At 29.1% G+C, this 11,982-nt stretch overlaps 1 protein-coding gene across 1 annotated transcript in view; it reads right to left on the bottom strand.

Annotated features, from left to right (window-relative positions):
• LOC113385829 (tyramine beta-hydroxylase-like) overlaps positions 1-10,726 on the bottom strand; it is a gene marked incomplete at its 3' end in the record, with an annotated part of 12,001 nt that extends 1,275 nt beyond the window's left edge. The window contains exons 1-8 of the mRNA XM_026623659.1: positions 10,696-10,726; positions 8,785-8,993; positions 7,230-7,370; positions 3,710-3,976; positions 1,218-1,367; positions 650-782; positions 417-583; positions 49-231 (exon numbers count right to left, since the gene is read on the bottom strand). Coding sequence (XP_026479444.1) covers positions 49-231; positions 417-583; positions 650-782; positions 1,218-1,367; positions 3,710-3,976; positions 7,230-7,370; positions 8,785-8,993; positions 10,696-10,726 — 1,281 coding nt within the window. The remainder of the gene's footprint in view (positions 1-48; positions 232-416; positions 584-649; positions 783-1,217; positions 1,368-3,709; positions 3,977-7,229; positions 7,371-8,784; positions 8,994-10,695) is intronic.
• Positions 10,727-11,982: the final 1,256 nt, after the last annotated feature.

Here is an 11,982-nt window from a genome sequence, read left to right as displayed (position 1 = left end):
ACAGTATCACATTCGAATAATTTTGTAAATGTAAGTAAAAAACTGTACCGGTTTAATATTCACTAGTCGTTTGAGTCTTCTAATTTCTTGAAAGTGTGTACTGTAGTGCGCATCAGCATTGAGTTCCGGCAATTCCTGTCCATTCCGGATGTGCCTGGTTTTCACCCAAACTCCGGTCAGATGTGTATGCAATTGGGAACCGAACACCGTTATACCTTCCGCAGGTAAGCTCTTGAATTAAAGTAAGAATTTTACATTTAATATTATATATACATATACATTTTTTTTATATTTATTATTATTAATAATTAATTTATTATTAATTAGTAAAACGCTGTAATAAGCTCATGGAAAGATATGAAACCTGATGGTTGTAAACCGGTACCTTAACATATTAATTAATTCTAATTACGTACAATTTTAGTACAACCAGATACGCAGTATCCTGACAAAGCAAACTCCTTTTGACCTGGAGGAATTGCCATTTTGTCGGTATATTCTAGACCGAGTTCCATAACAGCTGCATTTAAAGGTCGCATGTTTGTCGTAACCCATAACCTCATGCCGCTGCTATCAACGTAATCTACATCGAAAATAGATATATCACTAATTGTAAGAATTACAATAATATTTGTCAAACCATAATTACCTCCTCTGAGTTCAGGGTTGTTATAATGTACCTCCAACATTACGTACAGACTGAAATTACTGCCACCAATTGGGAGACCTGCTTCTTCGGGATAAACGAATGGTCCGGCGCCCATTGCCCACGCGGCGATGACCTTAATAATAAATTTAATTTTTTATTCGATATTGTTAAAACAATTGTTGAAATTTACGAAATGCAGATACTAAAATTCGGTTTAGAAGAAGAGTATGTTGATGATTTTATTGTCGTTGTGCATGTCCAACGTGTTATAAATCTTATAATGACTAATTTAAAGATATTCATATTTTTAATTATTTTTTGACAATTTTTAAATAATTTTTTATAAAATACCAATAAGCAATATCGTCGAAACTTTTCTTTTTATCATAACATTTTACTTAATCATGATCATTGGCACAACATTTCAATTGCAGCAGAACTGGCTTGAACTTTGCTTTCTTCGTGAAAAAGATTAGTTTTTAGCACTAGCACTACCAAAAGTATTTTATATTATTGTTGTAAGAGTTTTATACTACTATGTTTATAGAAATTATATTGAAATACTTACTTTTTTGCAAACTTGTGTTTCAGCAGGTCTGTCGTCTGCTTGACAGGGTCCTACATATAAAGGAATATCCTGATCTGGCGGTGCCTCGCAGTGAAAAACTTCCATATGATGCACCAATCCTTCGTTACCTTTCTGAATTACGGCTTCGAACTAAATAGTAAGTGTTAATATATTTTAATTTATAATAAATTAATACTTATTTTGTAAATCAATGATATGTTATAAATTAATAGACCAAATATTTTTACTTTATCTTTTTTTGAATTACCGATATTATTTTTTTAGACATTTTTTAGTTATCGCTAATATTTTTGAGAAATTACTATCACTATATTACTGCAAAATAACGTTATGAGTTTCATTTAATTTCTGATCAAATTTCTAAAGAACTTTCTATAGTCTAGAGCAGTGATTCCCAAACTTATTTCACCTACCGCCCCCTTTCCAGAAAAAATGTTACTCAGCGCCCCCCTTACAAAATTTCCGAAGGAGAAATTTGTTTTCATCAAAAAGTCCGATTCGCTAATTTTATGTTTTCTCGACGCTTTAAGCCATTCTGAATCGTGTGTGTGTGTGTGTGTGTGTTTAGATTTTTTGTCGTAAATCGTCGTTTTCTCAAAAACGGTTGGACCAATTTCAAAAATTTAAAAGCCACTCGATGTATCTCGATGAGGACTAACTTTCTCAGTTTTGTTCGACGATCGGCCGAGCCGTTTCTTTATAAATAGCAGAAAAGTAAAAAAAATTTCGTCCACGTTTTAACCCGCAATTCTGAATCGATTCTGAAAATTTAAAAGTTGTTCGAAACATATTGGTTGGGAATCGACCTGATTAATTTTTGGTAATGATCGGCCGGGCCCTTTCATTGTAATAAAATGTTATTATTAATATAAGTAGTAGTAATTAATAAGTAGTAGTAATTTTTTAAACAATTTTTATGTTTTTTTTTGACGGTAGATACCACAGTCTCATAGATCATACTAAAATATTTCGGTCCTACGACAAGTTAAATTTTGAAAATTCGTCAAAGTTTGCAAAAATTGGTATCGTTTTTATGGCGTTTGTCAAAATTAGAACTTTCAACGATGTTTGCTTAAAAACGCATAAACCGATTTTAAAAATTTAGAAGCCAATCGATGTATTTCGATTATAATTTTAATGTGAGGGAAAAGGAATGATGGGGGGTGCGCTCGTACCTACGGTAAATTTGTTCGCAAAAAGTAATAAAGGAGTCGCGTTAAAATTCAAGCAATATTGGATTTAGATTCGGAAATTAATACAATATCAAAATTGCTATTCCAAAAAATTACGCGTTAAATCTCAATCCAGGAGCCTTAAGCTTCACGGTGTTGTTGGAATTTCAACAAAATCGAATAATTTTACAAATTTAGAAATATTCAATGAAGATGGTACATTTGCAAAAAATTAAAAAATATAAATGCCTTTGTGCTTACGTCAATATCGAGTCTACTACCCGCGCAGCAAATCCAAATTGCTGAACTAAATCTTCCTAATAGATTAAAACTTTTGGATTCACACTTAAATATTCCGTGCGAAGTAGATATGTTGATAGGTGTTGATACGTTTTTTGAAATTTTAGGTAACGAAAGAATTATACTAGGCCCCGATAAATCTATTTTACAAAACGCGGCATTCGAGTGGACAGTTACGGGTAGATATCAAAGAAATATAATTAATAGCACGACAAATAGTGATCATATATCCGCCAATCTTACAGAATCTCTTACAAAATATCTCTTAAAGAAGCTCTTACAAAATTTGGTAAAGTTACACAAATTATCAACACACAAAGAAACGTATGAACCATTCTTTTCATTAAACCTTTTGTGAAACAAGAATTGGCGGTGCACAACTTTAAAACGGATGTATTTACTAATACACCTATGCAGATATGTTTGAATAACTTTAACTAAAATATTATCTTTATAATAGTAATAGTAAAGTAAAAATGCCCAAAAAATGGATGAAAAATTAGTTAGTTTTTTTAATTTTTCACAGACTTCCCGGGCGCGTAGAAGCTTCAATTAGACGTCAGGTGAATTGCCTTGTGGGCTAGAATAACATGAAAAAAACTGCATATTACTATTCTCAACGGTTGCCGAATAAATAAGAAAATACTGAAATTATAGCATGACCTTAGGGTCACGTTTTGTATTCCGATTTTGGATGAAAATTTTTTGTTTCCGATTTTGATGATTTTCACAATGTTCTCTGCATGTGATTATATTGATCATCATATGTATATTTGGTTACAGATCCTATTTTTCATGAATTAAATTAAAGTATCTTTTTAAAAATCAAATTAGAGTGTCTTTTTTATCCTTAAAGTTATTTAAAATATATATTATAAGGTTTTTTAGAAAGTAATTTTCATTTAACTGAATGATACATACTTTAGAGTCAATCAGACACAAAAGTATGTATCATCAGCAGACAGTTATTACGCTTAAACTACAATTGATTTTTTTTACCTCCACAACGTGATGTTTCCTAGTCAAACTGGCCGGTAATTTTTGTACATGGCACCAGTACGTCGTTTCATCTGCAGGAACTTTCACTTTAGAAGCTTTCACTTCTAAGTTTTCGGCATCAGCTGGTGGTCCTGGTGGAACATCTGCTCTAAGCAATTGGGCGCGTACCATACCTCGATCTGTTGATTTCGCTTCAGTCACATTTATCCCTGATGGGCTTAAAATTAGACCCCTACCTCTGGCCCAGACTATATGGGTGGTACCACCCTAAAAAGAGATATTCGAAATAGTTTTGAATCACTACTAAAAGGTTATAATAGAAAATACCATGGTCTGTTAAAAGGACTTTATAAAGAATATTTTTTTAATAATATATATGTTTAAAATAAAAGCTAAACTAGTGGTGCATGGCATCGTGGCAAATTGCTGGAACTTCCGGCGCCGTAATTTGAATTTCTTAAAAAATCAGAAAAACAATTTTGATTCTTTTTGAAAACTTTGAATTTTTTTGAACAATATTGAAAACATTTGAATTAATTGAAAAAAATTGCCGGTTTTAAAAATTATGAAATGTTTTCAACCCTTTCCACTCGGATGCCGCCGCTTCAGCGGCAAAAAACATGTAAATCTTGCAATTCGCGAGTGGAAAGGTTTAACATTTGAAAATACTGTAATTTTTTAAAATTTAGAAAAATCTTGAAAAGTGATACCCATTCATGTCGGTTGATTCATTCTGTCGAAAATATCTGATTTTCGACCGCCAAATCGTATTTTTCAAAACTTTTTTTCCTGGACATCAGAAATCTCTGGTTCTGTCTTTGTAAGAATTCAATCATCGTCCCAAAAACGTGGACGAAAAATTGTATCGACACATACGTGGGCACACACACATACATACACACTCATCAATTTTTTCTAATACCAAAATGTTCAGAAACCTCTGAAATGTGAAGATGCAGAAATTTCATTATTCACTTTTGGACGATTACTAAACATATGCATAATATTCAAGAAATTATTTTTATTATATAGTATTAATACTTTGTAAATTATCTTTCACTATTACCTCAAACGCAATATTTTTCAAATAAAATATAATTGCATACTGTGAAGCCATAGTTGTTAAATTGAGCGCAATCAAGAATGTATATTCACATAGAAGCAATTTATGAATCAAAATAATTAATTCACCAAGTAAATAACTCCATAAGAAGCTTATTTTTTTTTAATACTCATATCTTTCATTTGCAATTTCAACGTAAACTTATAGTAGTTTCATATACTGAACTGATGGTTCCATATAAATAAAATAAAGAAATTAATTAACCATGCTTTTCATTGTGGAAAATAAAAATAGTACGAATTCAAATCATGTATATTTGTTTTATATATAAGATTATCGAGAATTTATCTGATTTTTTTAGGATTGTGTAGCTCAACTATGTGTATACTTTTTTTTTCACTAAATTTTTAAGTTTGTACTAGTTTCTTTTTTTATTTATCTTGGACTTTTGAACCTACAAAAAATTATATGTACCTATATACCATATCTAGTTTATTGCATAATATTGTCACTAAACTAATTGACAATTTTTATTTTTATATATAATCATTTTTTTCATTTTCTTAGATTTTCTTAATTTTATCAAAATAAGATACTTCAAAATATTTCAATTTTACGAAACTTTTCAAAAGAATTTCGAAACGATATAAAATAATATTATAAATATTGGCTTGGATCAACGGACTGACGGTAAAAACAAATATATATATATTAGAAGTTTTCTTAGAACACTTTATAATTAGAATTGTTACTGATTTTCGTAGAAACTATCTGTTTTATCGGCGAAATTGAATAGTAATTCTGCGCTCATACATATTTCGAGTAATACATTTTCTTCAAAAGGTACATCAATATGCGTTTTTGGCACCAATTCATATTCTGCCGAGCGGATATTAATTCCATCTAATAAAACGAACGTCATTGGGTTAGAGTCGGCTGGAACGCATAGTTATGTGAGGAATTTTAGCGATCGATTTGCGGGGTAAGAATTCTCCGTGGTGCCGATTAACTGTAGATGGGTGAAGATCTTTATTAAAAATACTTCTCTTTCACCCACAAAGGAAAAATTAGAGAACAATTATATTACACAATTTTAATATATTTTTTATATACCGTTTTTTATATTAGGTTTGCCTGAATTCTCTTGTTAAGAAGTGTTGCAATTTTCAAAATTATTAAAAAAATAGTATAATTATAAAATTATAATTTTATAATTTGAACATCATTGAGTGTGCATATAATATTTCTCAATGACAATAGAAAACCATCTTTCATCAAAATTTTTTTAGTACAAGGTTATGGATTTATTGAATCGATATAAGTACATACTAATATTATAGGACGAATTGAGCACTGCTTCTAATAACAAATATTGTAAAGCAATTTTTTATTTACTATAAGTGTTATTTTTTTTGTTTAAGAATCAGAATTTTTGTATTCTAATATATGCTTTTAATATAAAAATACTATTTTTTCATTCATAACGTATTGTTCTATATTAGCATACACGTTATATATATGATGGATAGTTGTAGTTTTATTATGCAGTAATTGCGAAAATTCAACTTTAACCTATATTGTTCGAAAACCCGGGACAATCAACAAAAAATCTTTGCTCTGGGACAAATATTGCTCCCAAAAAAAACGGAACATGCGGTGAAATTCAGGACTGTCCCGGCCCAACCGGAACTTACGGTCACTTTGGTTTTAATGATTATTTGTTGCAATGATTATTTTCTTAATAGTTATTTTAAGGCAACATTTTTTAATTGCAATGATTTTTTTAAAATTTTTTACGGTAATTCCCAGCAAAGCTCTACCGCTTACATAACGCACTTCCCAATTAGAATAATGAAATACTAAGTATGATTGTTTAACACAGTACTTAAAAATATTAGTTAAATAATATATAAAATAAATTAAATAGTAATTGAATACACAGATAATTAATATTGAAAACTAGGTGTAAATGGAATGTTGCTTTAGGGCAAGTATTTAATGAGAAAATTTAGATTTATAAACTTTGTAAATCTAAATTCTTATTGAGTTTCATCAAATGGCGTTAATTTTTTAAATTAGTGCAGCGGTTTTTGAGAAAAGGTCGACAAAAAAAGTCGAAAAGGTCACATGCACATAATTATTATAATTTTGTTGTCAAACGATTCAGAATGACTTGAAACTGCTCGAAAATATAAAATTAAAAAATCGAATTTTTTGGCGAAGACATAAACTTTTCTTTCAGAAAGTTAATGATGAAGTAAAATAAAATTTGGGTCATTATTGAAAGATAACATATGGTAATCAAAACGAGAATATAAAACTTCTCAAGAATAAATTTTATACTTAACATTTGCATTAATTTAAATTTTACGTAAATATTGTACACTATCTTCTGGTTTTATAAAAGTAGATTTTTCTTTTAATATTATTTGAAACAAATGCATTGAGTTTACTCACATCTATGGTGTAATCGTAATCCTGAATATCGCAAGTATTCAAATGGCGTTTCCATCTTATATATCCATTGCTGTTTCGCACAGGAAAACAATCTTGTTGATAGTCCACATGTAAAATTCCATGTTCATCTGACCAAGTGTCCTGAAAATTTAAAAATTTAATTTAGTTCTAAAAAACCAATACATTTTGGTGACATCCAATATTATTGAAATTAAATGAAATACAATTCATATGAAATCACGTTATTTGAAGGTAATAAAACATCTATTGATTGTTAATCTATTGATACCTATTATGATTTTTATTTTTTACAATAATTACTTTAAAATTTGGAATATTTATAATTTTGTATACGAGTATATTATAATATATACAAAGTATTTTATTCAGATAAAAGCCAGAAAAAGATAATTAAAATATTTTAAGATCATATGTCTTAACATATGTCTCGGAACTTTTTGGGGTGGATGACCAAGTTTTTTTTTCTAAAATGAGAGCCTGATTTCAGTAATTCAATAATCGATAACCGATAGTCAACGTGGTCTTGGTTATCTTCAGTTGTATCTTTGTAACTAATAGATTTAAATTCTTAAAAACTTATACTAGAAAAAATCTAGAACCAATGTTGAAAATATATTTTACTTAAGAAAAACGAGTGCTATTGAATATTAATTGTGGGCAAAAATTCATTTATGTGCAGATTTTGCAAACAAATATTTCAGAAATCTCATCTACAATGTATGTAAGGCAGTAGCATTTAACAACGATACAGAAATATTTAAAACAAAAGATTACAACACGATTTGTTATTATTAGGTGATATGTTTATTATTAATGTACTGCAAAATTTTTCTTAACTTTATAATATTATAGAAGAGTTTGCAGACGTAAAATTGATTGAATTTCAAATTTATATTTCTAGTCCTTTTATAGCGTAATAACTGTTAATAGTGTTACTACAAAACTGCATCGTTTGGATTTATTATTGCACATATTGATACTAAAACTGCGATTTTATTACAGATATGCAAGTTTGATTATTTAAGCGGCAAAAAATCGATAATATATATCAATTGCATAAAATGCTGTGTTTTAGAATTATGCATAAAGATGATAAGAATGAAACTCTATTTTGTGTTCCTATTGCCTATAAGTCGAATTACTATCGTTGTTAAACTTTAATATATTTTAGCTGATATTAGTAAACATTTGCGCCTAGAAATCAAAGTATTATCAAAAATTATTTTAATAATGTGTTTTTCCTATTTTGAAAAATGCTTAGTTTAAAAATGTTGTTGACTACATTTTACCGAGTTGCACTACTTGTCTATGAGGTAAGACAATATTTCAGATTTATTTTAAACAAATTTGTCAAATATATAATTTGCTTTAGATAAAATTGTCAAAAGTTACTAGAGATTTTACAAATAATTGTACACGTGAGTAATAAAGGCATGGTAATATTTAACCCTTTTTCTTGACTTTTAGTTTTAATTAATATTATAAAAAATATATTATTATGAAAAAAAACGAGGGATGTAATATTCAAACTTACTTGAATTCTAAGTTTTCCATTGTAATCAGTCCACATAAAGCAATAATCCGCGTTGGTTAAGTCACCTCTATCGGAGAATCCTACAGCTATCCAGGAATCAGGATATTCTGAAGGAGGTGTTACCTCGAAGTATATCAAATGTTGCTGTCTCACAGCCCATAATAAGTGTAAAGAACCAGAAGAATCCAATGCGATTTCATGAGCTTTTGCTGAAAATAATAATTAAGTAACTAAAAGTAACATTTTGCAATTTTCTTCTTCCCCGCCAATTAGGGAAGTTATAGTAATCGCAAAAAAGCGAACATCAAAATTTTAGCTTATCTTTACGCTTCAAGACTTTCTGAACATTTTGGCATACTTTAGAAAAAAATTGATGGGTGTGTGTGCGTGCGTGTATATGCGCGGATACAATTTTTTGCCGCCGATTTCAAGAGCACTGATCAACCGATTTGGATTATTTAAAAAACATTCGAATTCTATTGACAATGAAATATGCGGATTAGTTTTTGGCTAAGGCAGGGTTTAGCCGTTTAGAGTATACGGGAACAATTCGCCTCAAGGCACGTTGCCAAGTTTCACCAAGTTGCCAGTAATCGTTACAACTAAAACGTGATTAAAATAAAATAAAATTATACATAAGATAGGGTGGGGCACAATATCCCAATTTGACTTTGAGCAATTATGTTGTGAGAACAAACCAATTATATCACAAGAAATAACACGTATTAAACAAACAATTATTTGACTATATTCAGTAACTCCCATTAAATTTATAATTGCAAAAATATATTTTTTGCTGTTTTTTTTTAAATTTATCACCTGGTCCTTTTACCCGGAATAAAATGAGTTGGCCAGTTGCCATGCACCCCTACTTTGAACTGGTATTGGTTATAAAAGCTTAAAAATGTTATTTATACTTCATACTTTCGTTATTATGAAGTCAGACGTAGATGTTAGCAAAAAATTGAAGTCTTCAGGATTTGATTGGAAATTCAATGAAATTATCAAATGACTATATGAGAAGTCAACGAATTTAAAATTTTACTGAACTAGAAGGTAGAAGGTAGAAGGTTGTTAGGAAAAGTAGGTGTTACATCCTAGTATATAGAAAAAGACCAAACTAATTTAAACTAAAACCTGTAGCAAAAATAGAACAATTGAAATCTTAGAGGTTTTATTTAGATTTCTATAAAGCTCCACACTTTTTTAAAGCTCCGGCATTTGGGTCAGTGTCGTAAAATGTTTTTGAAAGATTACTTTAAATAAAATTATTAAATTATATACATACTTCAAAATTTTAGAAAGCTGTACTCTATAATGATGAAGACTTGTAAAATTTAAAATTACATAAATATAATAATTAAATCATAATTGCTAAATAAGAAAATATTTGGCTTAATTTTTTTTAATGATGAAGACACATACAATTTAAAATTACACAAATGTAATAATTAATTCATAATTGTTAAATTAGAAAATATTTTTGGCTCCAACACCTTTCTTATTGACATCCCGTAGATCAAATGATAAAAATCGCAGAAGCCATGATTGATCTATTCGGGTTACTTTAGAAAAAATTGATACATGTTTGAATACAATAAAAAATTATAAGCGATCTAAAATCTTACAGCATTCATTATATGTTGTCTTCGTCAATTTACTCATCAATTTTTTTAAATTTAGTAAAAATCGTTTGAAACTTTTGAAAGAAAAACCAATTGTTTAAAATATTTAGTTTATTAATTCTATTTGAAGCTAAACACTTACTTGATATATTTTCATAGCACCGCACTGGCGAAGTGCAAATCCAGTAAATACACAATGCGTAAACTAATAGTAACATTATTATTTATTGTCAATGTTGCCTTGATCTGTAGTTCCAATGAATTTCATTTTAATCCGTCAACTTACCATATTTATATACTTTTCCCGGAGAGTACATGGAAGGAGCGTATCAAGGCATGCGCAAATACGAGATTAGAAAAATATTTAAACAAAGTTATGCTTATAAACACAAATTATTAGATAAATTATATAAATTAAAGAAAATATAACATTCTTTGCTATAATAATTTAACTTATTTTGTGTACGCATTGCAATAATTATCAAACAAAATACTATACGGATAATAAGATACGGAAATATTTTACGATAATTGAATTGGTTGAAAATTTTGGAGATTCTTAGACTATAAATAATAATACTGTACACATTTTGCGGTTTAGTTAACATTTTCTAATGCTTTATCATGCTATACAATATATAGTTTTTAACATAAAATTAATATGATTATATAATATAACTAAAACAAGTACTTTTTTAGTTTTAGATATGACTATATTTGCACCTATTTTCATTTTGGATTAATTTAATAGGTAACTGTCTGTACATTTGACACATTAAGTGCTCGTATATTTTGACTCATTAAGAAGGCAATTAATAATAATAAATAAATTTTTGATTTTGTTTAATTTTTAGATTATATTAATAGTTGCAGATTTACTTGAATTTCCTCGAAGTTACTACTACTTATTGAAGAAACCGCGCAAGGCGTAGCTGGCGTAGCACCATCGTAGCACTACAGCAGGCCAGGCTCACTCGCCGCACCAAGTGAATGAGTTTATATGTATACAATGACATATACAAGTATATATAAGACTTTATTGATTCTGTTTTTTTTAATATTTAGTATAACCAACATAGTTTTAGTTTTTAGACCAAATCATTCATCACCTGTACCGATATTTTCAGCTTTTGTTTAAATAAAACATTTAAATACAAGTAAATATAAATATGTAATATTGTTTTACGGTGGGGTGAGCACAACAAAAAATATCAGGCACCGAAAATAGTTTTATTCTGGCTACGACGGCATGGGTAAAGTAAAAAGGCAGAAACAGGAAAATCCGATCATAAAAAAATCTGGCAACATGATCTTCTTTTTATTCGGTGTCTCAAGTAAAATAATTTGAAGAGAGTTGGCGGTTCTCATATTATGCATACTCTATTCTATATATAATATAGTAAGATGACTATATTTTTGTAACCCTCCGTCGGTCAGATATTTTTTCACCTTCGAACGGTCGGAAAGGTCTGGCTGGACCACCATTCATTTTACATGCGTTTATATGGGATAAATGAGTTTTTCATGTCAACGATATATATTAAATGTTTATAGTTTTGATTTTTTCTTTTTC

The sequence above is a fragment of the Ctenocephalides felis genome, unplaced genomic scaffold, assembly GCF_003426905.1.
Source record: "Ctenocephalides felis isolate EL2017-DRISC unplaced genomic scaffold, ASM342690v1 CF-g0.4_SCAFFOLD_03571, whole genome shotgun sequence".
Lineage (NCBI taxonomy): Eukaryota > Metazoa > Arthropoda > Insecta > Siphonaptera > Pulicidae > Ctenocephalides > Ctenocephalides felis.
This window is presented reverse-complemented; position numbering and strand designations above follow the sequence as displayed.